This window comes from Perca flavescens, chromosome 5 (genome assembly GCF_004354835.1).
Source record: "Perca flavescens isolate YP-PL-M2 chromosome 5, PFLA_1.0, whole genome shotgun sequence".
Lineage (NCBI taxonomy): Eukaryota > Metazoa > Chordata > Actinopteri > Perciformes > Percidae > Perca > Perca flavescens.
Window position 1 is genome coordinate 40,207,807 of NC_041335.1, and position 13,265 is coordinate 40,221,071.

Here is a 13,265-nt window from a genome sequence, read left to right on the forward strand (position 1 = left end):
TTAAAAATGTCTGTAAATCGCTTGCAAACCATAATCAGTTCCTTGAATGTTGTCAAAATGAAAGGCATTGAGCATCCAATTTTTGCTAGTGAAAGAGAATCAGGGCCTGTCTCAGCTGTCAAAAATATGGATTATGTTAAGAGAAAAGTCAAAGATTCTTTAGGCATAGAGGTCATGCAATCTGTTGTCTCAGTGAAATGGTACATCCTCAATGGCAATAAGTACATAGTGGGAAATCTATGATAGATGTAGATGGTGCTTTCCCAGTGTTCAGACTGATAAAAGATATCTTTATGATTGATTCCTCTTATGTTGCTTTTGAGTACCAGCATTATGAGACACTGAATTTGAGTCCAGAATTGCTGGCATATGAAGTGGCAGTTCCCAATGTTGCCCAGGCTACAGAATTTGTACATGAACTCATTGACTGTATTTCCTATTTTTCAGTTAATTTCAAGGAACATATGTTTGTGCCAATTAAATATAGTCTTTGTGATATTATTGCCCACAGAAATAGACATTAATATGGTGAAACGATAAGGGATGCATTGATGTATTGGGTGATCGAGTTTGCCTGTTTTGTTAACAAAAATTGGTCATCAAAAAATTCCATGGACTGTATGATGAGTTGTGGTGAAGGCTGTATATATATCTTTCACAATGTCTGAACATACTTGAAGTCAGAGCAATAATAAACTGTGTTTCTTTCAGATGTTTTGTGTGACTCTTGAATTAAGCAACTTAAGTTTGTTACTGAATCTTAAAACAAGATTTATTTTGATGAGAATTTGGGGGAGATATGTAATATATTGTTATTTTAACAGTTATTTATCAGATTACTCATTTTAAGATTTCCTGTCTATTTGATACAAAAAATATAAGGTTGTGCTTGATTTAAAATTATAAAGTTGAACACTTAAAATAAGAGATAAAAAAATTAAAGTTTTTTTTATCTTGATAAGAACCAAATTATTTGCAGTGAGTATAACTCTTTTCTGTTTAATAATAACCATATTATTTCTAGTTTTAGTCTAATTTGATACAAAGTACGGCTTATCGCATCTTATTAATGTATTGTAAAATAAAGTGAGACCAATATTTATAAATAAATGTTGATATACAAATATAGTTTAGTGTTAGCGTAGTTAGTTCCATAAATGAATAGGTTTTACTCTATTATTTCATATTGTCACACTTATTTCCTGTATTCAAATGGAGGGGCGTGGCGATCTCCCAGCCTCAGACTAAAAGGTTCCCTGTGAAACCTTCTGCCACAGTGCCTCTGAGCAAACACAGCAAACAGACTCTGATTTAGAATGTACTTTATTTAAAAAGTTAAACATACAGGAAATTGAATAGAGCGTGATCAGCAGTCTCACGTCTCAATAAAAAATCAAAATCTCACTGAAATAAAAAAGTTTCACATTTCACACAATCAATAACAAGCAGGGAGGGGGGCTAAACACACAGACTAATATATACATATATATATGTATATATTAGGTATATACATATATATGTATATATTAGGGGGCGGGGCTAATGTCAGCAGGTATACAGGGGGCGGGACTAATGTCAGCAGGAATACAGGTATACAGTATTATCAGGTATTACAGATAGTATTTACAGATTCATCTTCAATGTTTCTTTTCTCTTTAAACTTTAAAGTTTAGTTTCAGTCGTCAGGATGAATCGTCCACCATTACTTTTCAAGAACACATGTTTACAAACATTCACTTTTAAGTTTTTACATTTTGAGTTTAATATTTTATTTAAAACAGCCGGTAAACTGATCTGAGGTCAGAGAATGAGAAAAAACATTTGAACTGATAAATTAAAGAAACTTTTCATAAGAACAAGTTTAAAACAAAACAAACTTGAATTCATCATTTTAGGCTCAAACATGAAATAAAGTTAATGGTTATTAAATTGGATCAACAGTAAATAAAGATATGGGTCAGACTAATGGGTCTGTCTAATATCTTATCTGTGATGGATTTATCTGTCACCAGCACCTTTTCTCCATCTTGTATTGACAGTAGTCTGTCATCTGATTGGCAGATGATATCTGAAAAGTTAATCTATCCAATAGAAATCCCTTCCATATTTAGTAAAAATGTGTCCGGTAGTGAACACGGAACTTTCTTCACTTGATAAATGATCTTTAAACTGACAAGCATAATGCAGCATTAATGGCTCAACTCAAACAGGATCTAAAGACGATCTGTCTCTCCCCGTTTACTACCAGACACATTTTTACTGAAATAAAGTCCCATGGTGGACACAGGAAGGGGCGGGACTTCCCCTCTCTATGAAGCTGCTCCAGGGGAACGTTCAATCTCTAAACAGTGTGCACCGTGTTGCTACGGTTTCCTGGTTGAACGACATGTTTCCTCTGAACGATGTGAAACAGATCTGAGTTCTGTTTTCTCTGGTTTGGTGGGCGTGTCTCTGGTGTATTGGCTGTATCCCAGCTGATAGCCAATCAGCAGAGACGTGTCTGTAAACTCGTGGGGATAAAAAGGCAGATCGCTCACAGCAGGATGATCAACGCACCCCCGTTACAGTTTAAATAAACGTGCTGCTACGTTTTGTCGGGGCTGAACGTGGCCCAGGACTTCCTCGCAGCTCTTTCCGTTACATCACTTCCTGTGGCGAGACGTCCTCACTGGTCGATTACTGTGCTAGACTAGCCGACTACTCTGCACAAAGCCTACAAGATACAGACAGAGAGAGAGACAGGTAGAAAGAGAGGGAGAGAGACAGGTAGAGAGACAGGTAGAAAGAGAGGGAGAAAGACAGGGAGAGAGACAGGTAGAGAAAGAGACAGGGAGAGCAAGAGAGAGAGGAAGAGACAGGTAGAGAAAGACAGGTAGAGAGACAGGGAGAGAGACAGGTAAAAAGAGAAGGAGATAGACAGGTAGGGAAAGACCGAGATACAGGTAGAGAAAGACAGGTAGAGAAAGACAGGGAGAGAGAGAAGGAGAGAGACAGGTAGAGAAAGACAGGTAGAGAGACAAGTAGAGAGAGAGACAGGTAGAAAGATAGGGAGAGACAGGTAGAGAAAGACAGACAGGTAGAAAGAGAGGGAGAGAGACAGGGAGAGAGAGAGTGAGAGAGACAGGTAGAAAGATAGGGTGAGAGACAGGTAGAGAAAGACAGACAGGTAGATATGTTAGAGCTGGTGGTCAGAGTGACACTTGACCACAACTAGGCCTCAGATCATAGTGTTGAAACTGAATGATATTCATAAGACACTAACACGTGTTTAATAGAAATAATAAAAAGACAAATGACAGTTTCAAGTTTGAATTGAAGCTCGGCCAATGTTTTTATGAGTTGGTATTTATATCAGATCTCTTCTTAAAGTTAATTTATAATCAACAATATTTTCGGTTCACTCTGATTCAAATCGCCGTAAAGTGAATATCTTTCAGATATTTCATACATTACCTTGGATTCAGACACTGAGATGGACATGTTTTACTTTTGGCACTTCATAGACCAAGCAAACATATAAAATAATTGATTATTTAGTTCTTTGTTTTAAATTAAAAACTTTGATAAGTTTTTAATCATTGTTTTTTATGTGAAAGGCAGCCATAAATAAAATAAATTATTGTCATTGTTGTATAAGAGTTGCTATGATTTTGAAATCTAAACAGCCTTTTCCCCGAATCAGCAACAGCAGCACGGAGCCTTGTGTTGCTCTGCTTCACCCCCGCTGAGACCACAGCTAACCCTAACCGGACTGGACCCCCCCAGGCTGTCATCCCTTCTCTTGGCAAAGGAAGTCTCCCTACAGTTGGGGGGGCAGAGGAGCCAAGTGGCTCCCTGTCGCCGCTGGCTGGTTAGCTAATGTTAGCTTGCTACTTCTACCCAACATGCCTTCATGCTGCACTGTTTACAGAAAATGGGTCGAACCACATTGTCACTCTTCCAGGGAGAGCACTGTGATTTCCTACGCTGTGACGAGAGCATTTGAATGACACATGAAGCTGTTACAGCTGACTTATGTAGAGGGGTCTCAGTTCTCAGTGCAGACTACTGTCTTTATTTTAAGTTCCACGGTATAGGACATTATTGTAATATTAGATTTTGTAATGTGTCGGTATGTAGATCTTTTAAAAGTCATGTTTATGTTGAAATGTATACACCTACAGTAGTAGTAGTTCTGTATCTCGCTGTATGTTTGCCGTCTTATGAACATCATTTTATAGAAATAGACTGAATGTGTTTTTCAGACGGAAAATTCAAACGTCCATGTGTCCAGCTCTGACAGCTCTGGGTGTTGTATTAATCAGACGAGAAGAGCCTTCTGTGTCCTTTGTTTGCTTTCCTCACTTCCTTTTCCTTCTCGTGCACTAATTCCCTTAAACAGAGCAGCCAATCAGAGGGATTCCTCCGACACGTTTCCAAAAAGGCTGACAAGTAGCAAAAACTATGGCGACGGGCGCTCCCCGCCCATCTTCTCGGCGTGTCAAAAACACAACAGACAGGCAGAGCACATATACGTTTCCATAGCAACCAACGTGTTGACATTCAGAGGTCGACGGTCGTACAGGTCATGTAGAGGTCACTTAAAGGTCATTAAAGGTCTAAGTGAGGTCATTAAAGGTTGTGTGAAGGTCATATGTAGGTCATAGCACCTTTGGCGCTGGCGTCCAGGAAGACTTTGATGTAGGAGGTGGGGACATATCCCTCCTCCTCCAGGTTCCTCCGCACTCTGGTCCAACCGTCTCCTTTATCCTCTTCCACCACAGAAAGTAGTTCCCCCTCCACCATCGACAGGGTGCCTTCATTCTGACCTAAAGACACAAGAAACAACATGTTCATACCTTCAGACTCATAAAGCATGTTCATACCTTCAGACACATGAAACATGTTCATACCTTCAGACACATAAAACATGTTCATACCTTCAGACTCATAAAACATGTTCATACCTTCAGACACATGAAACATGTTCATACCTTCAGACACATGAAACATGTTCATACCTTCAGACTCATAAAACATGTTCATACCTTCAGACTCATAAAACATGTTCATATCTTCAGACTCATAAAACATGTTCATACCTTCAGACTCATAAAACATGTTCATACCTTCAGACACATAAAACATGTTCATACCTTCAGACACATGAAACATGTTCATACCTTCAGACTCATAAAACATGTTCATACCTTCAGACACATAAAAAATGTTCATACAGATAAAACATGTTAAAACCAAAGACAGTAGAAGTTTTATAACAATGGTATGTTTATAATGGGTAGAGTTAGGTAGTAATAGTTTATATATATATATATATATATATATATATATATATATATATATATATATATGTATACTTTGAGTAAATGTACCTTGGAACGGGTAGAGGGACTTGCAGGTGCCGATACTTGGTAACGGTTCTTCATCATCAAAGTCATCGTCAAACTCTGAACTACGAGACTTAAAGTGAAGCTCTGCACTGTGGTCTTCAGTGTAGCTGCCATCAGGACTGAGAGACAGACAGGTAGGTAGAGAGACAGGTAGAGAGAGACCGGTAGAGAGTCAGACAGGTAGAGAGAGAGACAGGTGGAGAGAGATAGATAGAGAGAGACAGGTAGAGAGACAGACAGGTAGAGAGACAGATAGGTAGAGATAGATAGAGAGACAAATAGGTAGAGAGAGAGACAGATTGGTAGAGAGAGAGACAGGTAGAGAGAGACAGACAGGTAGGCAGAGAGACAGGTAGAGAGACAGGTAGAGGGAGACAGACAGACAGGTAGAGAGAGACCGGTAGAGAGACAGACAGGTAGAGAGAGAGACACAGGCGGAGAGACATAGGTAGAGAGAGAGAGACACGTAGACAGAGACAGGTAGAGAGAGACAGGTAGAGAGACAGACAGATAAGTAGAGACAGACAGGTAGAGAAACAGACATGTGGAGAGAGAGACAGATAGGTAGAGAGCGAGAGAGAGACAGGTAGAGAGACAGACAGGTAGCGAGTGAGAAAGGTACAGCGAGAGAGACAGATAGGTAGAGAGAGACAGGTAGTGAGAGACAGACAGGTAGAGAGACCGACAGGTAGAGGGAGACAGGGAGAGAGAGAGACAATTAAAGACAGATAGGTAGAGAGAAACAGACATGGAGAGAGAGACAGGTAGCGAGAGACAGACAGGTAGAGAGAGAAAGGTAGAGAGAGAGACAGGTAGAGAGACAGACAGGTAGAGAGAGAGAAAGGTAGAGAGAGACGGACAGGTAGAGAGAGAAAGGTAGAGAGAGAGACAGGTAGAGAGACAGACAGGTAGAGAGAGAGAAAGGTATAGAGAGACAGATAGGCAGAGAGAGAGAAAGGTAGAGAGAGAGAGGTAGAGAGACAGACAGGTCGAGAGAGAAAGGTATAGAGAGACAGATAGGTAGAGAGAGACAGGTAGAGAGAGACAGGTAGAGACAGACAGACAGGTGGAAAGAGAGAGGTGAAAAGAGAGAGAGACAGGTACAGAGAGAGACAGACAGGCAGAGAGAGACAGGTGAAAAGAGAGAGAGACAGACAGGTAAATAGATAGAGACAGGTAGAGAGAGAGAGAGACAGACAGGTGGTAAGAGAGAGAGAGAGAAGTTGGTTAGTTTATGAACATTTAATCAGTCTCCCAGATGAATTTGGTAGATCCTAGATCACCGATCGACTGAGTCACCGTCAACACTTCTTGCTTCCTGTCTGTCATTCCAGCCAAAAACTGACTGTAACAGAGTGTAGAGACCCTTTCTACAGTTATTAATCACTAATAAATACTCCATAACTATAACTACACAACTGGACCCTTTCTACAGTTATTAATTACTAACAAATACTCCATAACTATAACTACACAACTGGACTCTTTCTACAGTTATTAATCGCTAATAAATACTCCATAACTATAACTACACAACTGGACCCTTTCTACAGTTATTAATCGCTAATAAATACTCCATAACTATAACTACACAACTGGACCCTTTCTACAGTTATTAATCACTAATAAAAACTCCATAACTATAACTACACAACTGGACCCTTTCTACAGCTATTAATCACTAATAAATACTCCATAACTATAACTACTACACACCTGGACTCTTTCTATAGTTATTAATCACTAATAAATACTCCATAACTATAACTACACAACTGGACCGTTTCTACAGTTATTAATCACTAATAAATACTCCATAACTATAACTACACAACTGGACACTTTCTACAGCTATTAATCACTAATAAATACTCCATAACTACTACTACTACTACACAACTGGACCCTTTCTACAGCTATTACTCACTAATAAATACTCCATGACTATAACTACAGAACTGGACCCTTTCTACAGCTATTACTCACTAATAAATACTCCATAACTATTACTAAACAACTGGACCCTTTCTACTAATAAATACTCCATAACTATTACTACACAACTGGACCCTTTCTACAGCTATTACTCACTAATAAATAATCCATAACTATAACTACACAACTGGACTCTTTCTACAGCTATTACTCACTAATAAATACTCCATAACTATTACTAAACAACTGGACCCTTTCTACTAATAAATACTCCATAACTATTACTACTACACAAGTGGACCCTTTCTATAGCTATTAATCACTAATAAATACTCCATAACTACTACTACTACTACACAACTGGACCCTTTCTACAGCTATTACTCACTAATAAATACTCCATGACTATAACTACAGAACTGGACCCTTTCTACAGCTATTACTCACTAATAAATACTCCATAACTATTACTACACAACTGGACCCTTTCTACAGCTATTACTCACTAATAAATACTCCATAACTATAACTACACAACTGGACTCTTTCTACAGCTATTACTCACTAATAAATACTCCATAACTATTACTAAACAACTGGACCCTTTCTACTAATAAATACTCCATAACTATTACTACTACACAACTGGACCCTTTCTACAGCTATTAATCACTAATAAATACTCCATAATTATTACTACTACTACACAACTGGACCCTTTCTATAGCTATTAATCACTAATAAATACTCCATAACTATTACTACTACACAACTGGACCCTTTCTACAGCTATTACTCACTAATAAATACTCCATAACTATTACTACTACACAACTGGACCCTTTCTACAGCTAATAATCACTAATAAATACTCCATAACTATAACTACACAACTGGACCCTTTCTATAGCTATTAATCACTAATAAATACTCCATAACTATTACTACTACACAACTGGACCCTTTCTACAGCTAATAATCACTAATAAATACTCCATAACTATAACTACACAACTGGACCCTTTCTACAGCTATTACTCACTAATAAATACTCCATAACTATTACTACTACACAACTGGACCCTTTCTACAGCTATTACACATTAATAAATACTCCATAACTATTACTACTACTACACAACTGGACCCTTTCTATAGCTATTAATCACTAATAAATACTCCATAACTATTACTACTACACAACTGGACCCTTTCTACAGCTAATAATCACTAATAAATACTCCATAACTATAACTACACAACTGGACCCTTTCTACAGCTATTACTCACTAATAAATACTCCATAACTATTACTACTACACAACTGGACCCTTTCTACAGCTATTACACATTAATAAATACTCCATAACTATTACTACTACTACACAACTGGACCCTTTCTACAGCTAATAATCACTAATAAATACTCCATAACTATAACTACACAACTGGACCCTTTCTACAGCTATTACTCACTAATAAATACTCCATAACTATTACTACTACACAACTGGACCCTTTCTACAGCTATTAATCACTAATAAATACTTCATAACTATTACTACACAACTGGACCCTTTCTACAGCTATTACTCACTAATAAATACTCCATAACTATTACTACACAACTGGACAGTTTCTACAGCTATTAATCACTAATAAATACTCCATAACTATAACTACACAACTGGACCCTTTCTACAGCTATACTCACTAATAAATACTCCATAACTATTACTACACAACTGGACCCTTTCTACAGTTATTAATCGCTAATAAATACTCCATAACTATAACTACACAACTGGACCCTTTCTACAGCTATTACTCACTAATAAATACTCCATAACTATGACTACTACTACACAACTGGACCCTTGCAGCAGCTATGTGGTGATAATAATAATAATAATAATAATAATAATAATAATAATAACTAGAACTGCAAGCAGTTATGATGGGGCCCAAGCCTCCGACGCCAGTCGTCCCCGACGCCCCTGGGAGCCGCGCAAGTCGCCCCCGATGACCCGGGAAGCTGCGCCAATGCGGGACCCGAAGCATTACGTGGGGGGGGGGCGAACGTTGGTGAATATTGAGAGGTTTGATGCACGAGGTCTGCAGTACTCTGCTGTTGAAAATGTAGCGGTTAACAGTGCCTCTCCATGCATGTACAGACTACCTTTAACAATTCTCTACTATAAAAAAACTTCTTAACCCCCCTGACCACAGGGGACAGCAGAGAGAAATGAGAGAGTGACTGAGTGGGTGGAGGCAGGTGTGGTGGTTGGAAGAGCAGGGGAGGTGGTCAGGTTTTTGTAAATGGTGTCATAGGTGCCGATTGATGTTTTCCTCCGAGGGTGCTCAACGGCACACGTCGTTTAAAAAAAAAAAATAGTCAAAAGTTGTTTGCATTTCAGAACCTTAGGAAATGGACAGCAGACGAGACGAACGCATGCGCCTATTAACTCGATAATAAAGCTGTAAAGTAGGCTTTCAACTATTCTCACAAATACAGATAGGATTGGAGATGAGCTTCGTGGGAAATTAAGAAAATTTAATTTGGCCGAGATATGATATGATGTGTGTGGTATCTAGCTAGTAAAATTTGTTTGGTCGTCAAATGCACACACTTTATTGTAGCAAAATTCTTTCCATAAGTTTTGGTCAGCTCGATCTGGAGATGATATGTACAACGTTTCGTGCAGATCGGCCTCACGGTCTAGGACGAGTTTGAAAAAGTTGGTTTTGCGCATTGTGCGATATTGCGAAAAAACTGTTAAGCTGGAATGGGTGTGGCCTATATGACGTAATTCAGTTGGATCCAGGGAACACGTCCATGTAAGAATTTTCAATGTGACATGTGTAATGTGGGAGTTAAAGACAAAAATCCATTATAGCGCCAACTAGTGGTCCACATGTGTAATTTTTGGTAGGTGTGGTCCATTGCCCATTGTCCACCTACCCTGTAAATTTAAAGTTGTTCACATTAGTGTAAGTGGTATATCTAGACTATGGTCGCCTTGGGTCCCATAGGCCACGCCCACTTTGACCCGTCAGTACCCCACTCTAGGGTTGGCCTCAGGATTGGCCCTAGATGGTACCCATCAAATCTTGTATAAATTGGATGAGCCGTTCATGAGATATAAACTTTTTGTATTTGTAGCGCCCCCTGTTGACCAATTTTCGTAAAACGCATGGGGCACTTCCAGAGGGTCATGGCAAAGAAGAATCTAAAGTTTGGTGTTGATAGCATTTATTTTGGCTGAGATATGGCAAAGTTGGTGTTTTCATAGTTAGCTACACAAATTAGTTTGTGCGTTATATGCGCAATTTTTATCGTACAATAATTCTTTCCATAAATTTTTGTCAGGTCAGTCGGGAGATGCTACGTTCCAAGTTTCGTGCAGATCGGTCACACGGTCTAGGAGGAGTTCGAAAAAGTACGTTTTTGATAAATCGCGATTTTTCACGCATAAAAGTCTAGGCGGAAATGGGCGTGGCCTATATCATGTGATTCAGTTGGATCCAGTGAACGCGTCGATGTATGGTTTTTGACTGTCGGATGTACGGTGTGGAAGTTATAGGGCCAAACGCGTTTGTTTCTGCTATAGCGCCACCTAGGTGCAAGTGGGTCAATTTTTGCGCCTGAGGTCCTTGCGGAGTTTTGGACCAGTCCTGAAAATGGCAACTCCCCACTATGTACGGTTTAGGCTGCAGTCGGGTTTTAGGCGGAGAAGAATAATAATAAGTAAGAAGAAGAAGAAAAATCAGTAGAAAAACAATAGGGTTCCACGCTCCGTTGGAGACGTGAACTGCGTTGCCTTGCAACACGCCGTTCCCATGCCCCCTCGGGCTTGGACCCCTAATAATAAATATGTAGTGTAATGTGGGGAGTGTAAAATATGAACTCTGCAGTAACGTCTGTTGTTGCTGTTGAAGCTTTAAGTGTTGATGTTGACACGGATGAGATCTAGCATCCACCATTTCAGACTGTTAATAAACAATAATCAATAATTATTAATCAGTAATCAGTACCTCTCTCTGCTGGCTGGACTGCGGTTGTCCAGCTGTTTTCAGGCTACTGCTGCCTGGCATCATCGCCTGGGAATTTAACCCACAACCTCCACTCTGTCTTCTACTGCTGTGATCAGAGAGTCTGCTGTCGGCCTCTGACAGCCACGCCACACATACACACATACACACACACACACACACACACACACACACACAGGCAAACACACATACACACACAGGCACACACAGGCACACACACACACACACACACAAACACACAGACACACAAACACACACACACACACAGACACAAAAACAAACACACACAGACACAGACATAGAAACATAAACACACACACACACACACACACACACAGGCAAAACACACACACACACAGGCACACACACACACACACACACAAACACACACACACACACACAGACACAGACATAGAAACACAAACACACACACAGACACACACACAATACACACACACATACAGACACACACACACAGACACACATACACACACAGAGAGAGACACACATACTTTAATAAACACTTTAACAAACATTATAAAATGGGTAGCTCCCATCTGATTGGTTCCTAACCATCTCATTAATTTGTAGTGGTGTCACAGCCTGTCAGAGTATTTACAGCATAGACTACAGGAAAGATAATGTTGTGTTAGCGCTACGTCACGCTAACACAACAGTTACTTCCTGTAAACAACTGGCCGTTGACTTGAATTGTGGAGATATGTGAAATCAGCAAACTAAACTTAGCACAAAAAGTAAGGAAATTTGTGTTTGGTAGATGATTTCTCTGTGGTAACAATGCTTTTTGCCAATAAATCTTATACCGTTGGAAAGCCTGTTTAGTTCCCTTTCACATGGTGCCCCATTTGTAAGGAACATGAATTTGTGGGATGAGCAGCAGCGCTGAGTATGTGGGTTGCACCCATGAAAAATTTGCCAAATCTTCTCTGCCAATGTCAAACAGTTTATTCTGCCATGGACTCGTTTGGTGTTTGGTGGATTGGATGATTGAAGTTTGAAGAAACAAGACATGTTGGCAATTTAACAATGTATTCATTTCACACAAGGAGCCTGAGTAGGGTGTGGAAGAACCATACACAGCCACAACAGCCTGGCACCTCCTCCTCATGCTGGTCACCCGCCTGGTCACACACTGCTGTGGGATGGCATCCCATTCTTCAACCAGCATCTGTCGCAAGTCAGCCAACGTGCTTGTGTTGGTCACTCTGGCACAAACAGCAGGAGTCCTGTCATGACTGCCCTTCACCATCAGGCCTGTTTGCGCTGGTGTCAGCAACACGTGCACTGGACCCTGAACATGTGGAGGAACGTTATGTTCAGTGAGGAGTCCAGATTCTGCCTATGGATCCTTTGGATCGTAGGGTCAAAGTGTGGAGAAGACAAGGAGAACACTATGCGGATTGCTGCACCGATAGAGTAACACCTTTTGGTGGAGGCAGTGTGATGGTGTGGGGCAGCATCTCCCTCACTGGAAAAACAAGGCTTGTCATCATTGGAGGCAATCTCAATGCAGAGAGATATAGAGATGAGATTCTGCAACCAGTGGCAACCCCGTATCTCCACAGTCTGGGACCGAACTCTATCCTCCTAGATGACCACGCTCGCCCCCACAAGATTTATTGCCAAAAAGCATTGTTAACACAGAGAAATCATCTACCAAACACAAATTTCCTTACTTTTTGTGTTAAGTTTAGTTTCTTTCTGTTGTCATTTTCAGTCCTAAGTATACATTTTAAAGATATCTGGGTAAACACAGAGGTCCGAGCTATCTGTGGTCTCTGCTGTCTCATTCTCTGTCCTGTGTTGCTTTGCTAGTCTCTTTGATCAACCAAATCTAGCGTTAGGAACAGCAACATGTCTCTGCCG

General features: G+C 40.0%; 1 protein-coding gene across 1 annotated transcript in view; it reads right to left on the bottom strand.

The window, feature by feature from the left end:
• Positions 1 to 2,048: 2,048 nt before the first annotated feature.
• fnbp1a (formin binding protein 1a) overlaps positions 2,049 to 13,265 on the bottom strand; it is a 43,126-nt gene continuing 31,909 nt past the window's right edge. The window contains exons 15-19 of the mRNA XM_028579233.1: positions 11,361 to 11,507; positions 6,674 to 6,735; positions 5,373 to 5,509; positions 4,650 to 4,808; positions 2,049 to 2,713 (exon numbers count right to left, since the gene is read on the bottom strand). Of these exons, the coding sequence (XP_028435034.1) occupies positions 2,685 to 2,713; positions 4,650 to 4,808; positions 5,373 to 5,509; positions 6,674 to 6,735; positions 11,361 to 11,507 (534 nt within the window). The 3' untranslated portion in view covers positions 2,049 to 2,684. The remainder of the gene's footprint in view (positions 2,714 to 4,649; positions 4,809 to 5,372; positions 5,510 to 6,673; positions 6,736 to 11,360; positions 11,508 to 13,265) is intronic.